Here is an 18,525-nt window from a genome sequence, read left to right as displayed (position 1 = left end):
ACTTCAGGGGACAAGAAACATGTGGGGGTGGGTGGATAGGGCCCTGCTAGTGAAGGCAGGGGGCTGGACTCAATGACCTTTCAGGGTGCCTTCCAGCTCTATGAGAAAGGTATGTCTCCATATATTTACATTTATATGTGGGGAGGAATAGCTCAGTGGTTTGAGCATTGGCCTGCTAAACCCAGGGTTGTGAGTTCAGTGCTTGAGGGGGCCATTTAGGGATGTGGGGCAAAAATCTGTCTGGGGATTGGTCTTGCTTTGAGCAACGGGTTGGACTAGATGACCTCCTGACGTCCCTTCCAACCCTGATATTCTAGGGGGGCAGGGGCTGGGCCACACCTGGCTGTTTGAGGAGGCACAACCAGTGCCCTCCATACAATTTCCAAAACCCAGTGTAGCCCTCAGACCAAAAAGTTTGCCTACCCCGGTCTAAACATGGCTCCAGGTGCATGATGCATATGTGTAACTCACAGTGGAATACAGATAAGGACCATCATTCAAAGAAGCTCTAGTTACAGGTAAGTAACCTCCTCCTCTGCAAAGTCCCTTTTTGGATCATTCAGAGGAATAATAAGTTTTTTTTTGCTCCTCTACAGAGAGGAACTGCACAGCTTATCACTTTAAGTGGAGTTAACTATCACTTCAATTCAAACACAGCACTGGGCTGGTTTAGATTAAAAGTAAAGCAAGGTTATTAACAAAAGGAGATGGGATTTTAATTGAGTTCAAGTATAAAGGATAGTGCTAAAATGGTCACATGCAAATAAAAGTGAAAAACACTTTCCAGAGGCTAAGAACAAGCTACAGCCTTTGTTCATCATAGTTTCCTAACCAATCCACCTTCTCACTCCTCTGCTCAGGATCTCCACTGAGTGCTCATTCCTTGGCTTTTGGGGTTCTTTGCCCCTCTCTTTTATAGCCCAGTAAACCTCTGAAATGGATTCTGCTGAAGGTTTCCCCCACAGCAAAGATCATTCAAGCTGTGAGGAAGGCAACATGTATTCGGGTGATGAAGGAAGTTCTGTGCTGGCTTCTTCCTTTGTTGGTGTTTTCTAAAATGCAAACTGATCTGTTCCTGAAATCCCCTCCCCCTGGCGTGATGCTGAATGGTTATTTCCTCTCCTTGTTGGCTTGATAGTCATTGTCTCTTGATGTACTTTGGAAGTATCTTCAAAGTGAAGGAACCACATTCCTTTGTCTAGGGTGCAGTGACTTTTGCCTTGCCTGGCAGACACACTCCGATAACATGATTTCCAATAAGATTGTCAGTTTGCATTTGTCCTCCGTAAATGCACCACACAATAACGGTCAGCTGAAACTCACTCCCAGATACCAGAGAGCCCCTTCCTCTTTTGCATTGGGATGCTGTTAGGGTCACACTCACTTGTTCTCTTTAGTCGGGTGACAGATGACCTTGCGTTGCAATAAATGTCAGCAGAATCTGCTCCTCTTCTTTCTGGCAGTTCCTCTCAGTGCTTTACTGCTTTCTCACTGGTTAGGCTCCTGACCATCCCTGGCCTGCTTTTGGCCTGCAGTTTCTCCTTGTCCCTGCTGAAGGGTTCCTAGGCTAAATGGCTCCAGACACACTTCCTTTCTGCTCTTCCTTGTTGTCAGCCTCTTCTGTTTTCCTACCCCTTCTTCTAATGTCGATCGTCTCCACGGTCTTCACCTTCTCTCTTCTGACAAGCTCCCACTCAGTGATTGTAGACCACTGAGAAGCAGATAGTGTATGAGTCAAAGTTGTTCTGTTGTGAGCAAATTGGCATTTCTTTATACTTGTTAACAACAATGGGCTGTATTTGCTGCTGTACTCAGCTGAGGGACTTGTAGCTTTTTATTTTAAATGAATTTTGTAATGTGGTGTTACAGCACTGTGAGCTCGGCTCTGGTGGCTACAGTTTCAAACTTAACAGAGTGAAAGCTACCTCTGCTACTTGCTTCAGATCTAGAGTCTCTAGGAGCACATAAAGACCAAGGGTAATGGCCACACAGACATTCACACATACAAGGTCTAGTCTAATTGACAAGTTTTATTCAAGTTACAATTAAAGTTATGAATACCCAAACATATAGGAATTCTATACAGACCTATGCACAAGTTATACTCACATCCTTAACAATAATGTTAGGGACTGATAGGTCTCTGGATTGATCATCAGTAGAGGGCTGGTTCCTGATGGAATTTCCCATAGGGAGCTCAATTTTCCTGCTCTGGGCACCCCCGTTTATAATGTGATTCTGTGTATACCTACATTCTGTGCATGTCCATAAAAGTGTCAACCCTCTTTTTTCCTTATTGGTCTGATATCCCCTAGAAACTTAGGGGACCTCTATTTATACAGGTTTTGTAGGCTCTCTTTATTCTCATTAGCACTGATGCACAACCTATACCCTGTGGTTAAGGCACATGTTGGAGACAGATGTGACTTTACAGCATTTTTATGATTTAAAATTAATCTTCTGGCTAATTTTTTGCAATATTGTCACGTGGTATCTCTTTTCCCCTAATCTCAGGGCATCGGGTTAGTCTTCAATCACTCACATCAGCATTTCTTAGCTCCAAGGCCTGAAATAGCTAAGCTAAAAGCTTGCAGGCCTCAGCCTGCAGGCCTTGCATTTCAACCCTACTTACTTAGTTACCTAATACATGATTATTCCCTCTACATACTGATCAGTCTTATACTTCTATAATCCTACAACTTAACTCTATTTAGCATACAATGATTATATATAACATAACATGTTAGTTAATCATAATCACACAATAAATGAATAATGAACTAAAATCATTGGCTGTAGGCTGCTGTCGGAGCACTGGCTCTGCCTTCCTGATTCTGTGCCCCGTCTCAACCAAGGAGCAGATTAGACCAGCCTAGAGGCTGCTCTAGCTTCCATCTGCTGACAATAGTCCACAGTGGCCACCTGCCAGCTGGGAATAGCTAGAGCACAGTTGTGGGTCAGAGGCTGCTGGGGACTCCCTGATGCTAGATGTGTCCCCAGGAAGGGAGTTAGGGCTGAATGCCATCCCCACAGCACTAAGGACGGAGCAGGCCAGAGAGCCTGGCCCAAGGTGCTCTTTAGCTAGCCACCTCCTCGTGACTTGGGGGTTGTGTTTGCAAATGACGTGATCAGGAAGAGCATCACTTTCACTTAGCAGCCTTAGCTGGTGTCTGAAGGGCAGCTTTTGTTGATTGACTGTTAATGTGAAAGAGCACACTGGGGAATGAATGGTACATCTGTAAAGGGCCTGGCCTAGAAAGGTCTAATCCTTTGTCCCGTGTGTGGAGATCGCCTTCATCCACGGTCAGCCTGCGTAGCACCCGGAGGGCTCTCATGTAAGGCAGGTGTACCTGCTTTAATGGAATCCTTTCCACATTGCTCCTGCCTGTTTGCTGTCCTCCTGCACTTGCTGAGAGCGCCAGGAGCTCTGGCATAGCTAATACCTTGGGTTGTCTTTCTGGTGGGAATAGTGCTGCTTTGGTAGAAATGCACAAAACCTGGGCCACAGGTAGTCATGTGGTGTGGCCTTTGTGAAAGCTGAGCCCCTGGGGTGGTGCGGGACAAAGCCTCTCTAATATGAAGCACCAAAACAGTCCACTATATCTGACTCACAGAAACCCATGCTTGGCCTTTCCTGATTCTCAGCCCTTTGCTGTGTGTTCTTAGGCTCCTCTGAAGAAAATTCCTATCAATAAACTCATAAAGAAAGAGGATGAGTTTGTGGAGGAAAAGCCAGAGTTGGAAGAACTGGATTGGTGGTCTAAGTACTATGAGTCCTTAAAGGAAATGAGCAACCAGGTAATGGTCTGTCACTTCCTTTGTCCCTTATTGGCATGACAGCCGCAAGATCAATGGGAATTAAATATTGCAGTACTTGTGTGGATCCAGCCTCTCAGCTCTGGCCCTGGTCTCAGCATTTAATTGCTGGTTTGCATAGGCAGCTCCCTGCTCAGTATGCTGACTGCTGAGAATCCCCTACTCACCCTGTGGGCACCTCGCTCAGGGCTGAGAGTTCGGCTGGGTGGCAGGGTGCCCAGGGGTCGATGCTGCAGTGCTGAGAGAATTTGGCCCAAAGTGCCTGTGTCACTTCTGAAAATGAGATTTGGGCTCAAAAGTCATGAGGCGGGGGGGTGTTACACATGGCTTCACTTGCCCTGGACAGTCACACTGCAGTGATGGGGATCTTACTGCTCCTTCCTAACCATCCTCCACTCAGCCCCGAGAGAATAGGAGGTGCCCCAAGGTTCTTTTTCTGCAGCCTGTCTCGTTCACTGGGCAGCTTTGGCTAATGAGCTGAACCCAGCAGCATGTAACTACAGTGCTGTGTAGTCCTTATCCCAGCTGTGCGCCCCCACCCCCCACAATAGTGTTAATCAATCTAATAATACCAGCACAGGTGCCGACTGCGTGGAAGCTCCAGGGCTGGAGCACCCATGGGGAAAAATTAGTGGGTGCTCTGCACCCACCGGCAGCCAAGCTCCCCTTCCCCCCACCTCCTCCAAGCGTGCTCCAGCCCTGCTCCTCAACCTACCTCCCAGCACTTCCTGAATGGCTGCCACCAAACAGCTGTTTGGCCACTCTGGGAGGGAGGGGGTGGAGCGGGAACGTGGCGTGCTCAGGGGAGGAGGTGGGGAAGAGGCAGGGCCGGGGCAGGGATTTGGGGAAGGAATCAGAATAGGGGCAGGGAGGGGGCGGAGTTGGGGCAGGGACCTTGGGGAAGTGGTTGGAATAGGGGTGGGAGGGGTGAGGCCTCATGGAAGGGTGGAGTCGGGGCAGGGCTGGGGGCAGAATGGGGTCGAGCACCCACCGGCGAGAGCAGAAGTTGGCTCCTATGTATGCCAGGTAATCATGTTATAAGGGGAGGGGCTACTCTGGCATGAAATGAGCTAGGAGCGTTCGCCGGCTGAGCAATGCAGTAACGGGTGTGTGTTTCAGTGCAATAGTGATGAGGAGGACGGGGACAACGACGACCCGAATGAGGCAGGTGAGTTCTTGGACCAGCCAGGTACACACGGAGTTTGCTGGCATTCCCAAATCCTGACCTGACGTCAGATGACACTGCACATGCTGGTGCTATATTTCCACCAGCTGTTCAGTTGGAAGCAGAGTGCAGACCCCAAGCTGATAGCACTGGGGGCTAGAGAGATTGCTGCTGGGCTGTTTCCCTGGCTCACAGATTGTGCCCCTCAGTCTGATAAAATAGATCAGATCTCCAACTGCTTCAGAATCTTATTTTTGTTTTACTATACCCAAGCCCTGACACAGGCCCTCCCCTGCCCAGCCACTGTCATCTCTCCTACTCTTGTGCCAGACACAACATATGCACAGTCGGCAAATGGTTCTGCTTTCTGTACCAAGTCCTTAGTGACTTTCTGTCATCTCTGTTGCTGGCCTCTGTGCTCTGCAAATGCCCCATGTTCTTCCATGAAGCTAAATAGTGGAAATGCTTTTTGAGGACAGTTCTTACAAGACATTGATTGTCATGTAGCACAATGATATTTTATCATGTTTTCAAACGACTGTCTGAAAGCCAAAGCTATTGCTGAGATGATGTCATGGAGTGACATACAAATCAGAGAGAAAAATACCTTGTTTGGAGAAGCCAGGACATTTCATGATCTCGTTAATGCGCTTTGTAGATGGAGGGAACTTAAATGTGGATTCTATTGATGTGGAAGCAGAAAATGGAGTGATAGTTGAAGCCGAGCCAGTGAGGCCCAAAAGGAAACTCATAGCTACGCTGCAGGTAAGTCTCTGAGGGTGACTGATCTGCTCTGTCTCAGCTTATTCCCTCCTGCTCCTTCTTCTTCGCTGTCCTGCCACCTGTGACAGCACAGATCCTAATAATAATAATAATAGGAGATATACCTCTCTTCTAGAGCTGGAAGGGACCTTGAAAGGTCATGGAGTCCAGCCCCCTGCCTTCACTAGCAGGACCTAGTACTGATTTTTGCCCCAGATCCCTAAGTGGCCCCCTCAAGGATTGAACTTATAATCCTGGGTTTAGCTGGCCAATGCTCAGACCACTGAGCTATCCCTCCCCTGTAAAGGGGCAAAGCTAATCAGAATGCCGACACTCAGCCCTGCCATCTGTTCACATGCACAGCTCCCTTTACCTTTCATGGGGATTCCACTGGAGCAAAGGGCCTGATCCGGCTTGGTGCTGAGTGCCCTCATCTCCCTTGGACACTGTCCGAAATGCCATAGAACCAGGCCGGAATGGGCCACATGGTCAATGGGGGAAATCATCCTTAGATCACATTAACTCTTTCCTTCCCTTTGGGGAGACAGCTGGAAGGAAAGAGCCTAAATAACTTGCAGTTTATTTCAGATCTACAGCTCAGAGCTGGAAAACGAGTTTGATAATTTTGAAGACTGGCTGTATATCTTTCCGCTTCATCGGGGGAAGGCAAATGAGGATGAGGATGGAAATGAGGATGAGAACTTTGTGGGGAAGTATAAGGTACTGTGTCATGTGAGTGCCATTCATGTTGTGCGTGAAATAAAAAATGACAGCAATGCATGAAAGAGGGGAAAGCAATTAGCCTCATAAGAACATTTTTGAACATTTTTAGCCGTTTATTCTTCACTAAGAAAAGAACTGGGACACTAAATTCCTTCATTATAGCGTGTAGTCAGGAGGAATGCCTTGTAGCATAAAGTCTCCTGCATGAAATTCTCATGGCAGAGCTGCATTGTACAAGTTTCATGCCATTCCTTGGGCACCATGGAACTGAAACAAACAGTAGCCACTAGGGCAGTGGTCCCCAAACTGTGGGGTGTGCCCCCCACATAGGAACATTTGGGGGGGCATGTAGTAGGGCCAGGGCCAGCCCCCACCGGGGGTGAGGAGGAAGTGCTGCATAGTTCTGCTCTGTCCCAGAGCAGCTCTGGTCCCAGCCACAGCTCCACTCTGTCCCCAGCCACAGCTGCAATCCCCCCAGCCCAGCTCCGGCCCCAGTCCCACCCCCACTCTGCCCCCTGCTCCATCCCCAGCCCAGCCACAGCCACAGCTCCGCTCTGCTCCCTGCTCTGCCTGCAGGCCAGCTCTGCCCTCATTCGGCTTCAGCCCAAGCTCCTCTGCTGAGTGAGCTGTGCAGTAGTGGAGTGGGGGCACAGACAGATTCCATTACTGATTAGGGGGGTGGTGGGGACGACAGGAAGAGTTCGGGTACCATTGTGCTACTAGGGGATGCATGTATCTTAACCACAGACAACAGTGGCTCTGCCCACCTCTCCAGTGTCTCAGAGCTCACAAAACCACCTCTCCCTGACATTTGGGGCCTGCCAGGTCTGTTTGAGGTAGTATTTAGCTGTATTTAGTGCTCTGTTACTGTTGAGTGTTTGTCTGTCACTGGTGAAATTTAGCTTGCATGATGCTGCCCTAAAGACAGCTTAAATAATGTGCATCTCTCAGTCTCAAAGTAGTTGGAGGGGAGGGCCTGGGTCTGCTGTGTTGTGACACCCCGGGTTATGAATTAGCAGGTAATCCTCAGTGCTGGCCTGTGTGGACATGTGTTCTGATTGTTTGTTACACTTGTGTCACTAGTCTTTAGATGGGAAGATCTCTGGGATAGGAGCTCTGTACAGGTCTTGGCTGGCACGTCTGTGTGCTACCATGACACATAATTAGTTATAATTCATACTATTACTTTGAAAGTCCTTCCTTCAGCGGAGGCTTTTTCCACTCACCCATGATCTCCTGAAGTGTCCGCTCCCGAGACTGACTTCAGAGGAGTGAGTAGGAGACGTAACTGCATAGTCTGGCTCCCTGCCCTCCTCTGCAGCCAGCCCTAGGTTGTCATGGGCTGGGGGCAAGTTCCCTGCAGACTAGTCTGTCTCTTAGGAAAGAAGATCATGTCTGCTGAGGTGAGTGTGGGGGGAGGCCCTGACTGTCTCTTTGGGAACATAGCACATTGTGTAGCGCTATCTTGAGAAGACAGGGGTTGTGTGGTCTGGCACAGGGCACAGACAGACACGTAATCTGCCAGTTTCAATTTGTCACAATTAAGCAGTGCTATGGATCGAATCCTGGGCATTGCAATTTGCTTGAAATATTTTCTGTAGCACGATATTGATCCCCACAATGTTGCTGTTCCTGTTCAATGTCTCCACTGCAGGGTTCATTCTTTGTTTATCCTGCTGAGGAGGCAGGTACAGAGCACAAGATCTCACAGGGGGTTCCCAGAAACAGACCCGTCAAGGTGCTTGTCCGAGTTTATATTGTTAAGGTAAGTGACTGCAGTGAGTCCTGGTGACCTTGTCCAGATCAGCAGCTAGAGAATCCCTGGCCATCTCACAGCCTGTATTCAAGGAACCAACAAAACTGGGACTGGAGAAGGTCTTGATATTGGGTCCCAGCTAGTCGCTCCATTTCCAGCCAGCTGTTTGGGCCATAGCAGCACTGGTCCCCACGGGGATCTTTTCTAGAGCTTTGTCCAGTTTAGAGTCAAATGTCCGAAGTCCTGGGGTTTCCACCGTCCTCCCTTGGGACACTACCTGCCCACTCCCGTACCTCCAAGGACACTGGAACTGCCGATGGGGCTTTCCCCATGCTCTGCATAGAGGCAGTACCTGGGAGATGACCTGGCAATTCTGCTTTCACTCTCTGGCTAAGGGCTTCCGTACTGACACATGACTAGCGTGTCCTTGAGAGATTCATCTGCTGCCTGTGACTGACAGGATCAGAGGTCTCAGTGCTCCATCTCAGAAACTCCTCTGCTGCCCTGTGCCCTGCACTTGCTCTCACTTGGCCTGGACGTCATGGCTGGGGCTGTGAATGGCTGCCTCAGCACCTCCTGTCTTGTTTATATTAGGCAACGAACCTGGCTCCGGCAGACCCCAATGGCAAGGCAGATCCCTATGTGGTGGTAACACTTGGGCAAGAGAAGAAGGACACAAAGGACCGCTATATCCCTAAGCAGCTCAATCCTGTGTTTGGAGAGTAAGGAGCAGGCTTTACCTTGGGTCAGGTTTAATGGGAACAGCCTCGTCCCTGGTGCATCTTGAAAGGGATGATGGCTGGGTCGCTGCACAGAGCCAACACTCTGGACTCAATGTGACATCGGGGGTTCTTTCTCTGTCCACTGGAGACTCCGTTACATTAGACCATGGGTCCCACACATCAGCAGCTCTGAGGGGCTCTGCCCAGGGCTCCTGTAGGTGCACTTGTCTGACTGGCCTTCCACTCATCTGGGCAGAACATCTTGGGTGTTGACTACAGGAGCACCCCTAAATTCCATACCTGATATATAGGCAAAGCAGCATAGGAGCCTCATCCCTCTAGAACCTACACTCAGGAGGGATCAGAGAGCTGGGAAACCCCTTCTTCCAGGGTGAAGAAATGAGAGCCCCAGGCCTCTTCTTAAACAGCAAGAAATGGTGAGGAGAAAGGAGACCCCAGGCCCCTGGCAGCCAAAACCAGGGGAGCATTACACATAGTGACATTGCAGGAACATCTGTGTGTTTGTGACTCCAGTGGGGAAAATCACTGTGTTGCTGCTGCTGACTCAGGATCATGGGATTTGGAGGTTGGCCATGATTTTTAGTGTCTGATCTCCAAAGGAATCCTTGGAGCAAACATTCAGAAATGGAGGGCAGAGTTCCACACACACAAATGTGTTCCTGGATGTACCCCCAAGTTTGCACACGCAGTCAGGGTGAATGTGGTGCAGATGGCTCACTGAATTGTACCCTGGGTGGAAATCTTAGCTTGTCCAAAGTGGGGGAGGTAACAGGAAGCCATTGTAACCTGGCAGCCTATTATAACCCACTGCCATTGAAACACAGAGTAGAGTCACCGGAATGATGTACAATGAGCTGTTTGAAGTAATGAGCTGTTCGCAGATCAGGGCTGCCCGGCTCCTGCTGAGGTTACAGAACCAGGCGTGTCCAGCCCTGTGTGTGGCAATGTGTTTGGAGCAGGGAATTAGTCAGGAGAAGGTGCTGCCCCTTCTAGATATTTCCTTTCTGAGGAGCACCAGGCAGCTTGCTCAGGAGCTGGCAAATTCTGTGGGGCAGGAAGACCGGAGCCTCACCAACACTGCGCCCACAGACATGGGGTTCTGCCATCAGACCCGGGGCAGGGAGGGAAACATGCTTGATTTCCAGCATCTCTGCTGACCGAGCGTCTCTTTGCTTTGTATTCAGAGTTATGGAACTGAGCATATCCTTTCCGATGGAATCAGAACTCACTGTTTCAATATTTGACCATGATTTGGTTGGGTCTGATGACCTGATTGGGGAGACGAAGATTGACTTGGAGAACCGATTCTACAGCAAACATCGAGCTAACTGTGGAGTGGCCTCCCAGTATGACACGTACGTTCCAGAACACGAGGCTGGCATATATGACTTCCTTTCATAAAATCATCCATGTTGAGGCTAGAACGAATCTTTATGACCATTTAGCCTGACCTCCTGTATTACACTGGCCAGAGAGTTTCATCCAGTGCTTCCTGCATCCAGCCCATCACTTCTGGATGAATTCGAGCACTCTAGTTACATAGCATGGAGCCCTGCTGATGTTCTGCTGGATGGTGCTGATGACTGCTGTCAGTCATAGACTTGGGTCATGTCTACACTAGCACTTATGTCAGCAAAACTTTGTTGCTCAAGAGTGTGAAAAAAACTCCCCCACCAAGGTACATAAGTTTTGCCAGCATAAGTACTCATGTGCACAGCGCTGTGTCAGTGGGAGACACTCTCCGGCCAACTTAGCTACTGCTGCTCATTGAGCTGGTTTTATTATGTCGACAGGAGAGCTCTCTCCTGTCGACATAACATGGCTACACGAGTGATCTAACAGTAGCACGGCTGTATTGGTACAGCTGTGCTGCTGTAAGCTTATAAGTGTAGGCATGGCTGAAGGTTAAAGCTTATGGGTGAGCTAAGCACCTTTTATTCAATGTAAACAGAGGGAGCAATTAAATGCTCCCTTGTGTAGTGACAGCTGAAACAATATAAGCCACTGCTTAAGGCACTGGCAGGATGGCAAGGCCTGAGAAGAAGTTATGTGAGCTGTGGGGTTTCCCTGGGGATTGACTGGAAATGCAGGGCCTGGGGCATTGATTGGTTGTAGCTGTGAGCATGGGTATGTGAGAGGCAGAAAGCCAGGAGAGAGTGAGAGAAGCAGTGGGGAGTGTGGCCCTGGGAGGAAGGTCAACAGGACTCTCTGAAAAGATTCTTGGTTCTTTGTCGAGTAGATGCAGCCATGTATTCCACTTAGGTGTTTGTGCGCCCAGTGCACTGAAGCCAGAGAATTTCCCTAGCAGTATATGTGGTGGGAGGGCTCATGCCTTGTGCTCATAGTCCCTTCTCTGGCTATATGAGGCGGCACCACCTTAATTCCGCTCAGTTCCTTCTTAATGCGTGTGGCTTGAGTCGAGCTCTGTGGTGCTTAACTTCACAATTCCTATCCCTTGTCGTGACCTTTAAGTTGTAGATAGCGGTATATAGTTAGTTCGCAGACCCCTAGCATTAGTATAGTTAGAGTTAGTTAAGTTTTCACCAGGATTTAAACAGTGTCTGTTGTGCGGGGAAGCAATCCCTAACAATGACCCCCACATGAGGTGCTTACTCTGCTTAGGCGAAGTGCACACCAAGATGTGGTGTCCAGTCTGCAAATCATTCACCTAACTGACTCAGGGGGTGAGGGATCTTCGTCTGAAGCAACACCTGCTTGAACAGGCCATCCAACCTGCTTCAGCCCCGAGGCCTGCTTTGGCTCGGAGGTTGCTCTTGGGTTCTGAGCGTGTTGCCACTTCACGCTCTGGAGCTGGCGCCTCTCTCAGGAGATGGAAAAGATGCTCTTCATCGAGTGCACTGAGGAAAAGGTCTCATAAGACTAGTTGAGACCACTCCAGGCCTCAAGGAGACTCTTCTTCCTCCTCCTCGTCCAGGAGGAGTATGAACTGACACGGCGTTCCTCCCAGCACAGGGATAGAGCAGGTCCTTCCAACTGCTCCCCACTACTGTGTAGCGAAGGGAGAGTCCCTGAACTGTCGACTCTGGTTCTGGCTCTGGGGCATGCGTTGAGTCTGGTGCCAATAAGGGGGATGCAGACACCAGCTCTTGCCATGCCAACGGTGTATCAGGTGGCAATGGACCTCCTCTGCCTTTCCATCCTGATCTCTCCCTTGGTCCAGGACTTTGTCAGGGCTACGTCATTTTTAGCCCATTGGCTGGGTGGGCTGGTAAATGTTCTGCGCCAGGCACACTGGCCACTGCTGGGGCGCCTACCCCCACCACAGCAGAGTTTGGGTGTGGGAGGGGGCAGGGGGTTGGGGCACAGGACAGGGTGAGGCAGACTCTGGGGTGCACTTACCTGGGGGCTCCCCGGAGGCGGTGACACACATCTCTCTCGCTCAGCTGCTAGGCAGAGGCATAGCCAGGCAGCTCAGCAGGCTTCACAGCTCCCATTGGCCAGGAAACATGGCCAATAGGAGCTGTGGGGGCGGTGCCTGCACTAACACAGGCTACCATTGAACAAAATGGCTTTACATTTAAAAAAAAATTACAACTTTTAATGCAAATGGACTAATTAAGTTATAGAGCAAATGCAAATCAGCAATGCAGAAAACTGGATGTGCCCCAGCAAAATAATTTGTGTATTGTAGTGTGTGCAGAGATCTACGTGTTTACCCGTGAGTCTGCAGGAGAGACTCAAACTTGAAATCTCAGGTGTTGCAACATTGGCCAACCCAAGTCTCCTAAGAGCTCTCTAGAGAATTGGTACATTTTGCATGTGGCAGCCGAGAATTATTATAACATGAACTACAAATACATTCATACTAGTTATTCCTGAATATAATAGTGATCCATTGACATCATTCATCATCATGGTCATTCCTTAAACATTTTTGAAACTGGGATAATTCCCAAACAAAAAATTCAGTTAAATTTATATTAAGGTTCCTAAACTAATCTGTGCCCCCAACTCCTCGAAAGCCCCCCGTCAGCTGAACTGGGGCAAATTTTGTCTTGCTAAGTTGTTTAGCTCCTTATACAAAGAGCCACACAAGAATAAGATAATGATTTCAAAGCAGGGAAGTTTGGAAGTCCAAACAGAACAGGTTGCCTGTGAGCTGACCATTTCCACAAGAGAGGATAGGACTCCCTCATCTTAGATAGGGCCCCATGTGTATGGACACCCTCCAGCAACTTTACCTCCAGAATTTCCCAGTAAAGATCACTGCTGTCATTTCTTCTATTGCTTTTATTGGCTAATGGTTGAAGTGAGGTGGGAGATTTCTCTTCATGGGCCTGTTACGGCCTCATTGTCCAAGAGGGAGAGGTTCTTAGTCTCTTGATAAGCCAACAGCTTGCTTCATAACCTTCCCTAGGGAGCCTACAGGGAGTGCTTTCACAGTACTCTGGCAGCCCCACCTGCCTAGTGGAGAGTCTGCCAGAGGAGGCAGCTCTCACATCCCAGTATAAATATTATCTACCATGGCTACATCAGGGAGAATTCTGCATGTCTGAACCTCCTCTCCCCTCCCCACAGAGATGGCTATAACATGTGGCGAGATGCTTTCAAGCCCACACAGATCTTGGAGAGTTTGTGCAAGAAGAGCTCTCTCCCCTCCGCAGAGTACAGGCGGGAGGAGGTCAAAGTGAACAACAAGATCTTCAAGGTCCCTCCTGAGGCTTTCCCTGAAGGTACCATGTGTGTCTGGGGGGAGAGTTAACTCCAGGTGTTTTCAAGGGTGACCAGCTCTTGCCTTCTGTCAGCCTTCAGCTGTGCAAGGCTCATGTCTTGGGGTGCACACTGAACCCCCCCTCTCCTCACTGACCGGACCAACCACTCAGCCACTGTTAACATGTTCCAAGGAGCTCCGGCAGCATGTTCAGAGCTGCACAGACCACACAAGACAAGGTGGCCCCTGAACCAAAGAGTTTACAGTTGAAGGGCTGATTGTGAACCCCTTTGGTGAGCAGTCACTGATGGGAGTTTACTCACTAAATATGAGTAACTGTTCAGTAATGTGAGTGTAGTTCATAATGTGGCCTCAAATTAGACAGAGAATGGAGTTATACCAAGTGGGAACACTGCCCAGACTGTGCAGTCCAAACACAAATTCCCAGCTGGTGCGTGAGCCCCTGGACTAGCTGCCCTGCTGAGCGTCAGCCCGTCACGCAGGCTGTGTGGGCAAGGTTTGGTTTAACTGTTTCTTTTAACACTCCCCCTGAGAAAGCTTTGCTTATTTTTCATTGAAGCTACAACCGACAGTCCCTGTATGCAGCTGTTGCGACTAGCTGTCCATCAGCGACACTGACAGTTCTCCTGACTGGGTTTTCTTTATGCTTTTATTTTCCATTATCCTTCCTCTCATTCAGGCTTATCTAGATTGTGCCTGAGCCATCTGTGCCTCATGCATGCTCCAGTCTCACTAACAGATGGAGTGAGGCTAGATTTAGCTGCATAGGCTGAGCTGGATATGCAGAGTTTGTATTATCAGCATACGGGAAACAGCACAACCTACTTCTCCCAACACCACATATGCATGTGAAATGCAGCCTCCCATGAGAGCGTCCTGCTGGTCAGCAGAGATCTGGTAGTTGAACTCCCCCAGAGGGCAGGGATCCTGCTTGGGGAGTTTTGGTTCCCCCAGTTCTCCTGTTCTGGGGATGGGGTAGCAGGTGCTCACTGTCATTTTCCCTTGTTTCTCTTTAGTCGGATCTTTACTCAAAAGATTTCTCCACTACACTCTGCCTTCTTCAAAAGCAGCTCCCTGGGCCTTTTAACCACTTCTCTTCTACACAGCTCTCCCCTTCTTCTTCGTCCCATTCCGTTGTTCTGTATAGATGTTTGGTGTGCTAGGATGCTCCAGCCTTCTCCCTTACAGCTCTAGTAATCACTGTTGGCCACACGTCTTTAGATCCTTCTGACTGGCTGTCTTGTGTTCTAGAGGCCTTTGTGAAAGACAAGAGAGAAATGGACGATGAGACTTGGTCAGCATATGATGAGCAGAAGGCTTTGTATGTCCTGCAGCACTGGGATGAGATGCCAGAGTACGGGTACAAACTGGTCCCAGAGCACGTGGAGGTTCGGTCCCTTTACAACGCAGAGAACCCCGGGCTCGTGCAGGTGAGACTAACCCGTTTATTCGCACCAGAGTACCAGTGTGTTGTAAGCCTAGCAAAGCTCTTTGGGCCAGCTGGTCACACCCTTAGCCAGAACATAACTGTTCTTCACCGTCTCCTCCCTGGGGCTTTGTCCAGTCCAGCGGGAACTGTCCCAAGCAATGGAGTTCCCACCTCTGCCCTTGGCAAACTGTTCCACACTGGACTAGAGCTCATCAACAGCAAAGGTTTCCTGCCATTCAGCTTCAGTTTTTCCCCCCTATCTCTTGCCTGTCTTGTCTATGTTTTCCTTTGCTCTGATTTGTCCGGTGATTCCTAGCTATACCCCCTGCAGCACCATGGGAAATTCCCCACCATATCTCGGGGTCACACCTTTCAATTGTTTGGGTCAAGCCTCTACGCACTGCTGTAGTACAAATAGTAATAAAAAACTATGGACCCAGTAATCAGTTAATAACTTATTGATAAAGTGCAGCCACTTCTGGAGCAGAACCTGGCAGCATTTTAAAGTTAGCAACAGCACTGCTCAGTGGCTTCAAGTAAGGAGCTGAAATTAGACGAAGTGTAATGTAGAGAGGCATACATCATAGATTTTAAGGCAAGAAGGAACTATTGTGCTAATTTGGTCTGACCTCCAGCATAGCACAGGCCAGAGAACCTTGCCAGGTTGATTTCTGTTTGCTGTATCCAACCCAGTAACTTGTGACTGAGCTAGTGTAGGTCATCTGGAGAGAGACATCCAGTCTTGAGTTAAAGACTTCAAGTGAGGGAGAACCTGCCACATCCCTGGGAAGTTGTCCCAGTGGTTAATTACCCTCACTGCTAAAAACTTCCACCTTATTTCCAGTCTGAATTAATCTAGTGTCAACTTCTAGCCTCTGGATCTTGTTCTGACTCTCTGCTAGACTGAAGAGCCCTCATCTATCAGCAGTCTTCTCCTCATGTAGGTGTGTGTAGACCACCTTTTAACATTCCCTTTGTTGAGCTGAATACCTTGAACTCTGTTAGTCTCTCACTATATGGCAGGTTTTCCAGACCACAAATAATTCTTGTAGCTTTTATCTGAGCCCACTCAAAGTTTTCAACATCCTTTTGGAAGTGTGGACACCAGAACTGCACACAGTATTCCTGTAATGGTCTCACCAATGCCATTTAGACAGATAATGTGCACCTCTCTGCACCTATTTGATTCCCCCTGTTTATAAATCCAAGGATTAAATTCATCCTCTCAGCCACATCATTGCACAGCGAGCTCCTGTTCAGATGGTTGCCGTAAGGACCTCTTCAGTCTCTCTCAGTCCCTGTTTTCCAGGATACAGTCACTTATCTTGATAGTGTGGCCTGCATTCTTTGTTCCTCAATGAAGGACCTTATATTGGTTGTATTAAAATTAGGCTGTCAAGTGATTAAAAAAATTAATCACAATTAATCGCATTGTTAAACAATAATAGGATACCATTTATTTAAATATTTTCTACATTTTCAAATATATTGATTTCAGTCACAACACAGAATGCAAAGTGTTTATTTTTGATTACAAGTATTTGCACTGAAAAAAAAAAAGAAATAGTATTTTTCAATTCACTAACAATTACTGTAGTGCAATCTCTATCATGAAAGTTGAACTTAGAAATGTAGAATTATGAAAAAAAAACTGCCTTAAAAATAAAACAATGTAAAATTTTAGTGCCTGGAAGTCCACTCAGTCCTACTTCTTGTTCAGCCAATCGCTAAGACAAACAAGTTTGTTTACTTTTGCAGGAGATAATGGTGCCCACTTCTTATTTACAGTGTCACCTGAAAGTGAGAACAGGTGTTCTCATGGCACTGTTGTAGCAGGCATTGCAAGATATTTACGTACCAGATGTGCTAAAGATTCATATGTCCCTTCATGCTTCAACCACCATTCCAGAGTACATGCGACCATTCTGATGATGGGTTCTGCTCAATAACAATCCAAAGCAGTGTGGACCAATGCATGTTCATTTTCATTATCTGAGTCAGATGCCACCAGCAAAAGGTTGATTTTCTTTTTTGGTAGTTTGTGTTCTGTAGTTTCCCCATCGGAGTGTTGCTCTTTTAAGACTTCTGAAAGCATGCTCCACACCTCATCCCTCTCAGATTTTGGAAGGTACTTCAGATTCTTAAACCTTGGGTCAAGTGCTGTAGCTATCTTTAGAAATCTCACATTGGTACCTTCTTTGCGTTTTGTGAAATCTGCCATGAAAGTGTTCCTAAAACAAACAACATGTGCTGGGTCATTATCTGAGACTGCTATAACATGAAATATACGTCAGAATGCGGGTAAAATAGAGCAGGGGACATACAATTCTCCCCTGAGGAGTTCAGTCACAAATTTAGTTAACACATTATATTTTTAACAAATGTCATCTGCATGGAAGCATGAAGGGACATATGAATGTTTAGCATATCTAGCATGTAAATACCTTGCAATGCCGGCTACAAAACTGCCACGCAAATGCCTGTTCTCACTTTCTGGTGACATTGTAAATAAGAAGCTGGCAGCATTATCTCCTGCAAATGTAAATGAACTTGTTTGGCTTAGTGATTGGCTGAACAAGAAGTAGGACTGAGTGGACTTGCAGGATCTAAAGTTTTACATTGTTTTGTTTTTTGAGTGCAGTTATATAATAAAAAAAAAATCTACATGTGTAAGTTTCACTCTCACGACAAAGAGACTGCCCTAAGGTACGGTATGAGGTGAATTGAAAACTACTATTTCTTTTGTTTATCATTTTTACAGTGCAAATATTTGTAATAAAAATAATTTAATTTGATTTCAGTTACAACACATAATACAATATATATGAAAATGTAGAAAAACATCCAAAATATTTAATAAATTTCAATTGGATATTCTATTGTTTAACAGTGCAAATAAAACTGTGATTAATCACAATTAATTTTTTTTAGTTAATTGTGTGAGTTAACTGCAATTAATCAACAGCCCTAATTAAAATGCTTACTATTTGTTTGAGGCCCGCTTACTAACCGCCCCAGATTGGTCTGTATCAGTGACCTGCCCCTTTGCTGTTTACCACTCCACCAGTATTTGTGTCATTGTCACACTTCATAAGTAATAATTGTATATTTTCCCTTAGATAACTGATAACCTGATATCTTGGCAAACCCAATTCAATATTTTTAATTTGACGAGTCCTAGTTAAAAAAAAATACACCACCACCAAACATGTTGCTTGGTGCTCACTACATAACCATCTTTTAGTTCCTTATTGATTGAGCCTGGTATCAGCTGTTCCATGCTTTTGCCCAGGATTGATCTCAGTCTAACCCAGGCCATCCTGTTTGCCTTCTTTAAATATTGGCACAACATCAGCTTTCTTCCAGTTCTCTGGAACTTCCCCAACATCATCTGTTCAGAGAGCAGTTGAGCCACTTCTTCTAAAACTCTTGGATGCA

General features: G+C 47.4%; 1 protein-coding gene across 3 annotated transcripts in view; it reads left to right on the top strand.

Moving 5' to 3' along the window:
* Positions 1-18,525, top strand: part of LOC127031583 (fer-1-like protein 4) — a 121,715-nt gene that overhangs the window by 86,003 nt on the left and 17,187 nt on the right. For 2 of the 3 annotated variants that reach the window (XM_050918579.1, XM_050918581.1), the window contains 9 exons: positions 3,667-3,798; positions 4,936-4,984; positions 5,640-5,746; positions 6,332-6,463; positions 8,121-8,231; positions 8,817-8,944; positions 10,150-10,320; positions 13,505-13,659; positions 14,910-15,088. In XM_050918579.1, the coding sequence (XP_050774536.1) occupies positions 3,667-3,798; positions 4,936-4,984; positions 5,640-5,746; positions 6,332-6,463; positions 8,121-8,231; positions 8,817-8,944; positions 10,150-10,320; positions 13,505-13,659; positions 14,910-15,088 (1,164 nt within the window). The remainder of the gene's footprint in view (positions 1-3,666; positions 3,799-4,935; positions 4,985-5,639; positions 5,747-6,331; positions 6,464-8,120; positions 8,232-8,816; positions 8,945-10,149; positions 10,321-13,504; positions 13,660-14,909; positions 15,089-18,525) is intronic. The other variant, XM_050918580.1, reaches the window with a different exon arrangement.

Source organism: Gopherus flavomarginatus, chromosome 11, assembly GCF_025201925.1.
Source record: "Gopherus flavomarginatus isolate rGopFla2 chromosome 11, rGopFla2.mat.asm, whole genome shotgun sequence".
NCBI classification, from domain to species: domain Eukaryota; kingdom Metazoa; phylum Chordata; order Testudines; family Testudinidae; genus Gopherus; species Gopherus flavomarginatus.
Note: the sequence above shows the minus strand (reverse complement) of the source record. Positions and strands in the feature narration are given on the sequence as shown.